The sequence below is a fragment of the Ambystoma mexicanum genome, chromosome 8, assembly GCF_040938575.1.
Source record: "Ambystoma mexicanum isolate Mex_15411 chromosome 8, UKY_AmexF1_1, whole genome shotgun sequence".
In the NCBI taxonomy this organism is placed as follows: domain Eukaryota; kingdom Metazoa; phylum Chordata; class Amphibia; order Caudata; family Ambystomatidae; genus Ambystoma; species Ambystoma mexicanum.
In genome coordinates this window covers 1,129,252,269-1,129,266,591 of record NC_090929.1, presented here as the reverse complement: position 1 = coordinate 1,129,266,591, position 14,323 = coordinate 1,129,252,269, and the positions used below count along the sequence as shown (strand labels likewise).

The 14,323-nt window shown below is 44.9% G+C and overlaps 1 protein-coding gene across 5 annotated transcripts in view; it reads left to right on the top strand.

The window, feature by feature from the left end:
• The window catches only part of LOC138472811 (mitogen-activated protein kinase 8-like), a gene marked incomplete in the record, with an annotated part of 957,660 nt that overhangs the window by 465,535 nt on the left and 477,802 nt on the right, over positions 1-14,323 (top strand). For all 5 annotated transcript variants that reach the window (XM_069611172.1, XM_069611169.1, XM_069611173.1 and 2 more), the window contains 1 exon segment: positions 3,033-3,091. In XM_069611172.1, the coding sequence (XP_069467273.1) occupies positions 3,033-3,091 (59 nt within the window).

The following is a 14,323-nucleotide window of genomic DNA, read 5'->3' as shown; positions in this document are numbered from 1 at the left end:
ACACGTGAATATTTCCTTGACCAACTATGATACAGTACCAACAGATTATCCATGGCCTTTTGTTTGATGATTGCATTTTGGTTTTTAGACTAACGGTCTACTTTAGACCGCATCAAGCTTAGACAAGTGCTTTGTATATTCCATTTGGGATTACCAGAGTCAATGTAGAAAAAATAAGTTACAATCATTAGAATGACAACACAGCTGTATATGATATCACAAGAACTGCTTTTTTCTATTCTCCTTTTTGAACATAAAAATGTTACCAATATATATGCTAACAGAAACAAAAAGTACTCTACTATAAATGTAATTGTTTTTTTGAAATTTTCCTATAGATGTGTTGCATAATGTTGAATATACCCCTGAAGAAGAGATGTTTATCTCAAAACGCGTTGGGCCTTCTGTGAACCTTTGAACAATAAAAATACCTTTGAAGAAATATCCTCATCTTTGAGATCAATCATTGGAAACCACAATATGCTTGTATGCCAGCAATCACAATTGAATGTATGAATTGAAATTTACTTCTAAAATCTTCCTAAATGTTTAGCTCATCTATGAGCTTATGATAGTGTGCAGGGGACGCAAGTTCCTCCATCAGGAACTTATCTTGTTCACGTATATTTCACAACCCAGATGCCAGGGTTGATTGTTATCTCCCCTGCACCTTAAAATCATCAAAAGCACTGTTGTGCTATTAAGTGTTTTCTTAAATTTTGGAACAGCCCAAAACAGGTGTGCAAGGTGAACATATCAGTGGAAGGAGGATATCTGACCAGGTGGCCGATAGATAGTAGCCACATAAAGCGAATGGCTAGGAGAGGGAGAGAGCGGTTACAGGTCATTTGGTCGAAAATAAATGGTCGACAGGACAAATGGTCGATGCAATTCGGTCGAAAGACAAATGGCTGAATTTTTTTTTGTATTTTCACTTTTTTATTTATTTATTTATTTTGGGGGGGTCCCCCCAACTCCCTTTTTTTGCTAAAACCCCCTTTTTTTTTCCTAAACAAAAACCTGAAAAATATATATATAAATAAAAAGTCGACCATTTGTCTGTCGACCAAATGACTGGACAGCGGAGAGAGCCTGCAGATGAGGCTTTCGAAAGAGGAATAGGTCTGCGTAGGAATGATAGAGACAGGAATCCACTTGGGGAAGATTAGGGCTACACCCCCTCCGGAACGGTTGGACCTGGGCACGGAGTGGATCTTGTAGCCGTCAGACAGGAGTGTGTCAAAGCTTATGACAGAGCTGTCCGTGAACCATGTCTCGGTGAGACCGAGGACATCGAGGTCAAGTTTCTCCAGAAGGTGGCAGATGCCGGAGGAGTGTTTGACAGCTGAGCAAGAGTTTAGAGTGGCAATATGAAGGTTTCCGTCCTTTAAAGACTTCCGGGGTTGGTTACAAATCAGAGGTACGCCCGCCGGAGCTGTAGAAGAAGCCAGAAAGGGAAGGAAGAGGCAGCAGGGGGGGCAAGGAAGCCGTGGAGGGGGCAGAGGGGACAGCAGGAGAAGAAAGGAAATTGATGTGGCGCGGGAAGCGTCTATCGAAGAGATGGTTCGCCTGGGGGCCTTGGACCCAGACGGTACCATTCACATAAACATTAATGATGACCTTAGAGGAGTGGAAGGAGGCCAGGAGAGGAGAAAGGAGAGAGCACAGAGACTATATGTAGGATCCATAGGTCTGGAGAGGGAACGACAAAGAGTATGTCGGTGTAAGTTTGCCTGGAGGAGGCACTGGTATAGGTATCATCGATAGGGGGGGGCCTGGGTTGGAGACCAGGATGCCCTTTTTAAACTTCTTCCTGCCAGATTTAGTGAGGAGAGCAGGATAGTCAATAGAATTTTGGGAAAGAATCTCAAAGGAGAACCCAAAGGGTTCCCAGCAACACTGCACATAAAGTGATGTGTGCTGCAAAGGGTAAACACAGATGCCTTTAAAGAGATATGGAGGAAAGCAGACTCTGTAGTAAAGATAAAACGCAGAGAACAGAGTTCCAAAAGTCAGAGCAAATAAGAATGAGATGTAAAAGGCTCCCCTCATTCAGGATAGAAAGAAAAAGGTCCAGAAGTCCAGCAAAAAAGTGCTTGGGGTCTCACTAGGAGAGGGGATGAAGGATACAAATGATAAATCTCTCAAACAGTCATTGGCAATATCAAAAGCATTAATGACATCCAAAAAGCTTTGACAAGGCACAATGCAGCACCCCCTATGAGTAAAGGACTTTGAAGGTATTAAAGCAATTTGGAGGATCGCAGATACAGAAGCCATTAATATCGGATTGAAATTGTCGTGCTACCACTCTTCTAACATTTGTGGGGGAGACGATGGCTTCGTGTATTCCCTGCCTGTGTCATCCCAGTGTCTCCAACAGGCTTTGGTTCTTGGTGGCTAAAGCTAGGAGTTGCATCGGTAATTGCACTAAAATGAGTGTGGTTTCTTAGGATTTGATACTATAGTATCAAAGATTTGAATATGTTTTGTAATACATCATTTTAATGAGAGAAAAACAATACTCTTGTCTGGAGGGAATCAGCAAGTAGTGTTTATTTTTGAAAAATTGCCTATGATTCTGATAGTTTCACAGCTTCCAATGTTTTCCCACTTGTCATTGTGGCAATTTGACTTGGAGGCAGCTGATGTGGCCGTTTGTGTTAACATTTTATATTCCAAATGCTGCCTCTAAACTCACTTTTCCTTTTTATATTTTGTGTTTTGCTTCTTCTGTGGGGCTGATTCCTTTGAATTAGTAGTTAATGGCTTCCACCTGAGCATTTTACCCTCATAAACAATATCATACATCACCATTCAGCCTACAAATATCAAGATATGACTTTTGGTCCATATCGCCCAGCCCTACTTTGAATGCAGTGTTAACAATTTAGGGAGGTTAGCTGCTTTCTAGTAATTCTCTTCAATGAAGGCTTCAGGCTGTGCTGCAAACACGTTGTTTACTTTGTGCTGAAAAAGACTTGTTCAAGGACATGTCTGCTGTTCTAATATGGTTTCTGTGCTCCTTATAGATCATTGGCCTCTTGAGTGTGTTCACGCCACAAAAATCCTTGGAAGAGTTTCAAGATTTGTAAGTATCCATAGTTTAAACATTTCTCTTCTTTCAACATCTGATAATGTGCTCCAGTGTCTATTCAAAACTTTTTGATGCATCTTTTTTCCTCACTTGATTTGTCTTGTGTCTAAATATTGAGTTACAAGAGAACCCATTAATAGTCGGTTTGCATAAGAATGTTTGTTCAGTTTCTTGGCACTTCTTTTCAACTCCCTGCTGCTCCTGCAAGCGCTTCACATCCCAGCAAAGCAATACCGACATTGTTTTGAAGTGTCTCTTGTTCTATATTCAGAACTGCTCAACAGCTTGCTTGTTGTAGCTCTTGGCTTACCTGCTTTTGACTTCTGCCTCCCATCAACTATTGGCCTCTTGCTTAATTTATCCAGGTAACAACGGTCCTCTTGCGTACTGTGTCCCAGCTCAGAAAGGCCACTGGCTTCCTATCTCGTAGCAGTTACTGGTTTCCATCCATCTTCATTCCATCACCAGCAATCCTTTTGCTACTTTTAAAGTTCTGGTCGGCTTCTCATTTCATGCGTCACTCTCTCTGACGCTCAAGATAAAAGAATTGGTAACAAATCTGAGACCGCTGGGAAATATGAAGACTAATCATGCTGCTACGCGCATTTGTTGGTCCGAGAAAAATATAATAAAAGCGGCAAGTGCAATAGCAACTGAGCAACATCCTGATATAATAATTTTTCAAGATAGGTCTGTAGATCACATAGAAAAGTGGATTTCCCTGTTCACTCGGGCGTATGCCACAGTGGGGACAGGAATGGATGTTGGCGGTCAAGTTAAGATAAACAGATATGATTGTGAGGTCAGAGACGCCAAGCGAATTTTGAGAGCAGCAATTCGAAGGGCCAAAAAGACCTGTCCCACATATACTTCCTATTGCTCTATCAGTAAGAAACTCAAGAATAAATCTAGAGCATGAATAAAACAAAAAAAGATACCTGAGGACATTAGTGCAATGGCAGGACAGGGTACAATTACTTTGCACTAAAAATACTCGCAATATATGGACCTTACTGGGTGATGCAAGGGGAAACGGGCAAACCTCTATGATCAATCCCTTAGGAGGTCACACCTGGGAAAGGTTTTTGATGGAGCGGAATATCCGTCCTTATGAAGTTGGTAGGAACCCATCGAATATCAGTCCGCCGAGCCCTCCATTTAAAACCACAGTAGATCAACTTGTACTCAAAATAAAAAGGTTAACATCATTTTGTGCGCCAGACCCTAATGGCCTGGCAAACATTGCCATGAAAACCAACCCAGTCTTTTGGGCAGAGGTAATGAAGATCCTATTTGATAGGGTTTTAGCTGAGGGGAGGATCCCGAGTACCTGGCAGAAGTCAATTCTTATTCCAATTCATAAAAAAGGTGAGAATTATGATCCAGGAAACTACAGATTATTATCCATGCTGGATTGCTCTGGCAAATTGTTTGCCGGCTTACTCTTAAAAGAACTCCAGGATTGGACAGATAAGAGAGGGTTATTTAACCACTTTCAGAGCGGCTTTAGGAAAGGTTACTCCACCTCTCATAACTTGATGATTCTAGACACCTTATGTACTAATGCCAGGAAGAAGGGTAATCCTCCTCTCTATGCCTTATTTATAGATTTTAAAGCAGCTTTTGACAGTTCGAAGAGAGCTTCTCTGGTCAAAGTTAGAATCTGTAGGCTGTCCTCACGGGTCTAGTATATTATTTGAGGCGTCTCCATGCAAACACTACCTTGCTAAAGTTAGATTCTCAAGAGAATATGACGGCAGAAGTAGAGAAGAATCGAGGAGTCAAGCAGGGTGTGTTACTGCACCACACTATATAACCTGTTTGTCTACGACCTGCCGGAGGCAATTTGTGCCGTGCATAATTGTCCTCCATTGTTAGGACAGGAACAATGCCCAGTACTCGCGTACGCAGATGATTTGGTCATCCTTGATCATACTGTCAGCGGATTACGGAGATCGATGGAGGCTCTGTGGCAGTATGCTAAAAGTAACAACCTCATAAATAATATGGAGAAAACTCAAGTAATGTTTACCAGTAAAAGAAATTGGCCGTACCAGAATAAAGATACAAGAAGTGGAGATACTCTATACACCTAGTTACAAGTATCTTCGCATTGATTTTGAAAAGGGTAATGACTATCGACTATGCATATAAGCGAGAAAGGTCAGAGCTGCTCAAATTACGGCCCTCGTCTATCGATTCACCAAGACAAATGGGGGCTTTACAATTTGGGCTGCCAGGTTATTGTATTTACAAGTACTTGCCCCAATGATGGTCTATGGTCTAGAAGCCCTACAGACAATCAATCTTAACTGGTTGCAGGTAGTTGAGGGCAAGTTTTGGAAAAATATCATGGTCCTTCCTACCTGCATACTTATGGCTGCTGTTAGGCTGGAACTAGGGCTTTCATCATTGAAATATTTGGTATTAAAGAGAAGGGCAGAACTATATTTGAAGTTAATGACTACCTCTAGTAACCAGTTGTTGGTATCTATGCAACAGGAACTCAGTAAGGAGACTAAGAAGTCTCTTTACATAGAAAATATTGAGAAGTATTTAGATGAGATAAATTGGACTATGAGAGCGGGGGAATATTGTCCTGCAGTAAAATCTGCCGTATCAAGGAAAGTCGATTTTGGGGGACTGGATAGATAATTACGCTCAATTAGAAGGTCTCAAATTATGCCAGTTTTTACAGCATATGTTATATACTTATAAAAAACCTCAACTATATTTGAACTTATGCCCAGCGCCAAGACTAAGACGATTTATACTTTTAGTCAGGATTAATCCGCTCCCTGTCGTAGCTATTACAGGCGCAATCGGTAAGATCCTCATTGCGGATCGTTACTGTCGGCTGTGTAAGGATAATAAAATTGTCGAAACTGGGAAACACCTGCTGACTGGCTGCTGGAAGATGTTGATCATATACAAAAGATATTATGATAAATATGTGTATGACATCAAACACATTGGTGAATATATTTTCTTGTGGCAAAGTGTCAATGCTTCCAATTTGAAGATTTGTATTGCAATGTATGTTTAGCTTGTGATTGAAAATCTTCTTGGGATTTTTATTTGAGTGGTTCTGGTTTGGTAATTGCTGTAGTCCATATGACACATCCCCTGAGTAAGTAAGAAATTAACTAGGTGAAGCATAAAATATCATGCCTACAATAATGTATTTTTTAACCTTTTTGTTTTTAATCATGTTAAGTGCATGATTGTAGTAGATACGATGAATTAAGTCAGAAAACATTTTAAATATTTGTATTTGACCCAAGTGTCTTGGCTGGGCAGGAAGTGAGGGAGGTGCCGGAAACTCCCTGTGCTTAGTCTACTAGGAGACCCAAATGCTCGCTGGCTGTTTTGCAAGGACAGCCACCCTGCTGGGTGAGTGGCAGCTAGGCTGGAATGATTGGGAGGAAGCTGGATAAAAGGCGAGTCTCTTGGCTTGGAAGGCAGAGTCGACCACTGGAACGAAAGAACTGAAGACTAGCTTGAAGAGGACGGCTGCTGCAACTCCTGGACCGTTGGTTTGCCCGGTGAAGCCCTGCTGCAGGTTTGAATCGCCAAGTTCATCTCGACAGAGAAGCCCTGCAATGACGACTTCTCCCTTTGAGTTGGTGGGACGAATCAACTTGACACTAAGCCACCTGGATACCTTTCTCTGAGTTGGTTGTATTTTCCTCAGAGTGCCACACGAAACCGAATAACCAGGGAGCGGGACAGAAGTTTGTGTGCTTGACTACAGCTACCGGAATTGAAGATTTCCCAGTTGCCAACTTTTTTTTTTTTTAACCAGTCCCGGTGCAGTGCTGGAGTCCTCCAACGTCTTCCCTCTTGTCCCCACGACTGATGCCCAGGAATAGCGAGATCTGCACGAACTGCCAGGAACAGAGGTCACCAGCTGCATCTTTTTCTTCATTTGAAAGGTACTGTAACATCAGATTACTTGCCTCTAGCGGTGACTGGAACTTTCACAACTAACAGGCCTAATCAGCTTGTGACCCAATATGATTCTAAAGTATTCCTAAGAACTTTTGCAGAGACTTTTCCATTTATCTACCAGAACTGCTTTATCCTATCCAAGACTTTAGCCCATTGTGTCTCCATGACCTGTAATCTGGGAGTCTGAGGCTGACCTATTCTAGTTTGGCGCAAAATTATTATCATGACTTGTGGATGAATGCTGAGATGCAGTGTTACATGGCTGCCTAGTTTCAAAATAGAGGTAGCTGGGAGTTATTTAACTCCTTGTATCCAGTGAGAACCGGGTTAGCTTGATGACATGAGCTACCTTTGGCTCCACAGGCCAACTGAGTTGAGCAGGTGAGTGCTGCCCCCTCTCCGACCTCTATTTGTCCCATATTTTTAAAATTGGCAAAGTTTCCCGAGTCCCTGTGTGCCTGCATCCCCCGTTCTCCCCTTCCTGCTTCCCCTCCCGACCTGCCCCCCCCCCTCTGCCCCCCGCTCCCATTGGTCCTCTCGGCCTTCATCACCGGTCCTCCCAGGGAAGACCTCTGCCCGTGCAGACCCCACGGCTAAGGGCCCCTAAGCAAAGGGCGGCTCCAACAGAGGTGGCTCCAAGAAGTGTCAGTAGGTGTCTGCAGGGGAAGCCAGTGAAGCCAGCAGTGAACAGACACCAACAAAACTGTGGCATGGGTGGGGTGTAGAGCAATTACTCTACTCCAGAAAGCCCTTGCCACTCTACCTTACCTCTCCATAACGTTAACATTAACATTGAGTGTGCCCTAATAGCATCACTGTTTGTTATTTTGAAGGTATTCCGAAAATCATTGTATGTGCCTGGTCGCATACACTTTACTGATTACCACAATATCACACTACTATGCTTACTCTCTCCTATACACCACCATTCAACTAGAACACAGCAGTACTATGACACATTCGGTAAAGCTGTTCTCATACGAACACAACTCATCAAACTACCCATCATCCTAACGCTGCTAGCTAGCACATACCGGCTAGGTTAGGCGTCTCCTCAGGCCTAACGCAGCCAGAACTCAGTCTGGATGTCCACCCCCCAGACTGAACATATTCAACTGATCTCCTCAGCACCTCACTTACCGCTAAGAAGCAGCTACCATGCAACAACCACACCAGCTGCACACATACCTGGTGCGCACACGCACTTTACGACTCGCTCTCTCAACTGACTTAAACTGTGGTTCCCGAGGGCGTTCAACCTACCAGCGCCTTGAGATCATACCGATGGTACATAAGGCGCTATACAAATGCAAAATAACATAATATAACTATATATATATGGATTATGCTTGTATATATACATTGTTTATGATTTATATTATATGTGAAGTTTATTTATAAACTAAAACACATTAATTAAAACAAAACATTTTTTCACTATGCATTGCTTTTGCCCATGTTTTCAACTCCTAACCGGCCTCTGATGCATCACTCCCCAAGTGCATGGCCGTCCTGAGCACCTTCAGCAGGTGTCCCATGTCAGGGCTCCTTCCCGGCCTCGGATCCCCATGCGCATTGTGTTAAAAGTGTTTGGGATCCGACTACCGGTGGATCTCCTACGAAGTGTGCAACACCCGGACTCTGAGGTCACTAAAAATCATTGAAGTGGAAGATCTCCACTGGCTCATTTGAAGCCTTTTGTGCGACCCAAGTTGAAACTGGACCAGAAAGTCACCATTTTTCCAAGGCACTCAGGCAAGGGGACTTCTTTCTGAGGAGTTGGTCCAGAGGATCCTCGTACCGGCCCCTGTTGCAAAGCTCAGAGCTACTAGCGTTTGCGCCGAAGGGTATGAAGACTCGTCAAGATCGGGCTCCGAGGGTACGAATTGCTCTGTGACCAGTGTGATGAAACTGCTGAATTCGTCCCTTCTCCCCAGAGGGGAGCCACCCCTGTGAGGCTAGGGAGGTGAGCCTGCTCCACAAGACCCTCCCTAGGGGTCTGGGCAGGTGGGACCTCACTTGGAGTGAGTCCCTTCTCTGGGACAAGGACTCCCAGCGCTATGAGTACCTCCTAATCCAACTACATTGTCTGCCTACATGAGACTTGCTAAAGCTGTTAATCCTATCATGGCTTCACCAACTAGTGACATGGCCTCCTTTTACTTGGCTCCAGGCAATGCAGGATTTGGTCGTAGCACTATAATCCAAGAAGGACACACCCTTTTTCACTGTGATGATGTACATAAACCTCAGAAAAACTGTGAATAGATAGGTGACTCCTATACATGCAGGAGGCGATTTCTACGCAGAGCTGAGCCTCTGGAGAGGAGATGTCCTGGAGGGGCGGACCCACGCTAGGTTGTGGCGCCTACGGCAGAGTGGAGAGCGAGCCCAACGCTAGCCAGTCTGCTGGCGCCCCGTCTGGCCGTGAAGCCAATATCTGGGGAAGAGGCACAGACCTCAAGTTTCCTCTGATGGCGCGACCACAGGGAAGCCGTGGTGGGCCTGGAGCTTGGCAACCGCAGCAGGGATCAGAACGCTAAGGAGAGCTTGGGTCCCCGATCTCTATGCTCAAAGGATTTTTGCTGTGGAGATAAGTGGCAACAGGGATTCGAACGCTCCGACGGAGAACCTACCACTGAGAGTTACTGACATTTTGAAGTAAGGCTGCGAGAGCCATTGCGGGAACCTGGAAAACCTGAGCAGGCATGTGACTTCTGTTATCGAAATGAGGGAAATGAACACTTTGTATTAAGGCTGGGAGAGCCAACACGGTTACTGGAACCTGAGAAAACGGAGCAGGCAAGCAGCACCTGCATAACAGAATGGGAAAAGTACAGAAACTTTGAATTAAGGTTGGGAGAGCCAATGAGGTTACAGGAACCTGAGAAACCAGAGTGGGCAAACGCCCTATGTGAATTACGTTGAGTGTGAAGAAACAGGTTTGCTAGAGCGCCGTCGGACTTCGGGGAGTCCAAGGGCTTCAACATCGTTGTAAAGAGAACTGTGTTAAAGGGAACCTGGAGAGGTTCTGAAGAAACCCTTGTTTCCTGAGAAAAGGGAAACCATGTGTCCAGTCAAAGGATCTAAAACAAAAGGATTGAATACAATAGGGTTGAGTCAAATAGACCGAAAAAAAAAAAAAAGGTTGAATGCCTTTTTTTAAATGTATATATTTTTTGGGGTTTCCGTATAGGAAAAAAAAGTGGGTTTTGCACCAAAAACAGGGTTTCGGGGGGGTGGCCGGGGAGGGGGTGGCCGGGGAGGGTTCGGGGCCCAAAAAAGAAAAATAAAAGAAAAAAAAAATCGATCTTTTTGTTTTCGGTCCTTTTTGACTCGACCCTATTGCATTTCGATCCTTTGTATTCGATCCTTTGACCTATAACTGGTAAACCATACAGCGGATACATTCTTTTGAATTAGTAAAGTCTACAGGAACCCTATGGATTATTTTATATTTTGACTAACTTTAATCTAACAACGAGCTACCCCAGTGATTGGGCCAGGCAGAAGCCTAAGATAGTGGGCATTGCTCCAGCCTCTTTTAGTTTACTTTTTCCCTAAGTGGTAGGGCCAGATTAGTTGGATAAGATTTGGACTAAGGACTGCGTTTCTTTTGACGAGCCATTACTGTTAGTTTTTAGGTAGGGAACTTCCTGCATAGAGATGAGGCAAGTTAGTTTTATTTATTTTCAATAAACCTCTTGAAGAAATGTCATCCATTTGTCCGAGTCCTCCTTCTGGTTCGTCACACCAGACAAATATTTAAGGGGCTATACAGCTCTTGCACCAGGCCTATGCCCGAATGGTGCCTAAATGCACCATGTCTACTGAGGCAACACCCAAAGGCACCGATCCTCCTGGAGCTGCAATTCGAGGGCAATCGGAGACTCTGCATCAAGGCTTTGTACTGGCCTCTAGCTTTCCGCACTCTTGGCACCCCTGTCGACACTGTCAACATGGCAGTAAATCAAGCCTGTGCCTGTAACAGAGGAGACCCACTCTTTGTACGATTCTGGTGAACAAGTCCAGACACTCTTTGCAGACATCGCAACTTATGAGGCAAGGAATTTTTTCAAGGGTGGATTGGTCACTAGTTCAATTACCTTGGTGAACATTCTACCCTTCATCTACATCCGTAGATACTCAGAGGCTTGGGCATATCAGTCCAGACAGGGGCCTTGGTAGCCTGTTCATTTACACCTAAAGCTGCGGCATAAACTACAACGGCTCAATCTTCGTAGGCAGGTAGAGCAGAGGAGAGATTCTTTAATGGATTCATGGGGCTCTTGAAATCTCAGTAACTGTTACGCTCACCTGGCTCCCACAGGGGTGTCGGTCGGACCCGACTTCTGCGGCCTCCACCAACGTGATGCGTAGTGCAGAGATGGCAGACTGGACTGGCCCTCCTAATCTCGTCTGCTTGACCCGTAGAAGGATTCTCCTGCAAGTGGAGAGAGGAATTTAGCCACCCGTGGATTCTAGTGATGGCACCTCTCTGGGTTCCCCACTAAACACCTCCGAAATCCCCTTCCAGTACTCACACCTTATATTCTTGAAAGATGAGCTCTCCATCCTGCGTGGATTGCAGCGGCGCATAGATACCAGTTGCTTTACTGGTTAGAAGGCATTGGGGAGTTCCGGACGAGAGTTGACTCTGAGGCTCCTGGCGAAGACCAGTAAGTATAGAGTTCATAGAGTTCAATATGGCCGATGTTCACTCTTGTCCCCTTCCTTTCTTATCTTGCAGTGGAGTTCGAGAAAAGATGGTCTCGTGGCGGTAGGTCTGTATTACCCAATGCTGTCCAGTAAATGATGTATGTATTTAACGTGATGTTTTCTCTCCGTTTTCAGATGCAGCGTTTGAAGATGTGTAGAGTTAAAGAATAATGCCTCCGGTGGTAAATCAGGTACGTCTATGGTGGTAAGAGAGATTTTATTAGTTGGCTCTTTCGGCTCACCTGGTTATTTCTTTTATCCCCAGATTGCGGACCCGGGCGAAGAAATGATGGAGGCAGCGCAGGATCGAAAGGTGCTATGAGGACTGGTGAGTTTGGCGCAGCGCTGCAGCTGGCGATGCGACGCGTGTAGAAAGAATGTCCTTTCCAGGTGCTGAGAAGTGATGGTTCCGGAATCGGGTGAGAAACTGGAATAAAGTTAGTTTTCTAACCTTGGCTCTGCTTTCCTTCTTCTCTAGGAGCTCCGGATTCAGGACGGGTGTGGCAGAGGTATGGATACTGACTTGCAGGCAGGCACGGTGAGCGTTACGCTGGTGGATGCAGAATAACGCGAAGCGTGTGTTGCTGATCGGGCGTGGTTTAAATAGCCTCAAAAGTAGTCCCAGGTAAGAAATCCCTAGAACCACACTCGAGTAAAAAAATAGTCCCATTAGTAAAATAGTAAGGCGCCAGGACTGAACCCAGATAGCCCCTAGCCGGGGCTTCTGAGGTTTTAATAAATGACTAGATGCCTGCTCCCGGGGCTGATGGGCTTGGTCCAGGTGCCTGGGGGTAGGCATCATGACAGCAACTGACTTGCATCCTCAAGGACTTGATAAAAGAAGTTGTTCCTCAAACATGCACCTCATGCAGTGCCCGCTCGGCTGGTCCCGCAAACTCCAGTTCTAATGCTTCCACCAACAGCAACTTAAATATCCCATGCCTCTACAAACTCTGAGAGAACCAGCAATGCCTCAGACTATCCTGGGGCAACCAGAACCCATGCCCTTCTCTTACTCCTCAGGGAAATTGTTCTCCTCTCAAATCGGTTATTCAGTAAGACACTGATGAACAGCATGAGGTAATACCCTGGCTTCAACCAAATCCTTCCATGACCATATGAAATGGCTGGAAGAATTTTTGGGGGCACCTCCCTTCAGCAGGAACAGCTCTAGGTGGAAGTCCTTCCAGAAATATTGACACTGCCAGCATCCAGTCACTCAGGAAGTCCACTTCAAAAGGATATCGCAGCACTTGCAGAGAAAGTGTTTCTAAAGCCAGTCTGCCCTCCCAATTAATAAACTACTGGATGCTAGGTTCAGACAAAGAGACAAATCCAGGCTTACCTCATCAGCCATAATCCTCAGTGGCGGCAGCAGCAGCGTCTCTATATATTCTAAGCCTATGGCAACATTATCAGCAGCTTCCTCGTTTCTAACTAGGAAGGGAAAACCTTTAGAATCTTAGTAAAAAGGTGTCTCTAACTGCAGGCCTGCATCTCAAGTAGGCTGGTGCTATTTTGTCAACAGCCAACTAACAACTAGGGATGAGAAATTGCAGACTTTTCCCCTGACCTGCCAACATACCGGCAAGCTGTGTTTAATGCAGGCCTTTCTGCAGAAAAGCTAATGGCACAGGACCGTCTTGAGTCTTCAGGAACTCAAATTGACACAGCCAGTAGAGGCACTGCTATTGGCATGGATGGGTCTTTCAGCATGACTGCATGCCACTAAATTCAATACGGATGTTAAAGACTGTATTCTCGATCTGTCCTTTGACAGCATAACACTTTTCCATTAGTCTACCGATGAAGAATTAACAAATAAATAGGCCAGTTCTCAAACAGCCAAGTTTCCTGGGTTCACACTACACATTCACCGTTCAGAGCACCCAGGGCCCATTGAACCCTCCCCGGTATACAGATGGAGGACTCGGCCAAGGGCAAGATACAACTGTCCTTTATTTTCAATAACTAGACGGGGATCATACAGGAAATAGGAAAATCTCCAGCAATCAAAGCTCTTGAGCCTGTGTCAGGGGTGTTTGTGTGGGTGTGCCGTTACAAGTTGGGGCTCTTGCCCAAAGACCTATGAGTTCACACGATTGGGTGGCTGATGTGGTATTGCCTTCGTTCCATGTGTTAAAATTGCAGCAAAAATTGATGTGGTTACAAAATATCGCTGCAAAAATGCTGTGGTTTTGCTGCGGCAATCCATGTAAAGGATGCGGGGGTCACCCCTGTCACCCTGGACCCATTATACCATTTAAGGGGAGCAGGGGACACCCCCGCATCCCCCGCTTCCCTTAAATGGTATAACGGGGTTCACCTTACCGGGTCAAACCGCAGCATTTTTGCCACGATTTTTTTGTATAGGCGACATTTATGACGCAATTTTATCACTGCATACCTTGCCTAAAGCCGGCACCTATAGAAGTTAACTGAGTGGCCCTCTCATGTCAGGTGGCTTTGCCTGAGTCTTCCTCAAAAACGATCTATTACATTGTTGCAGGGTCGCAGGATTACCATTGGCCCTTGCCCTTTGCCATCCACCTCAGT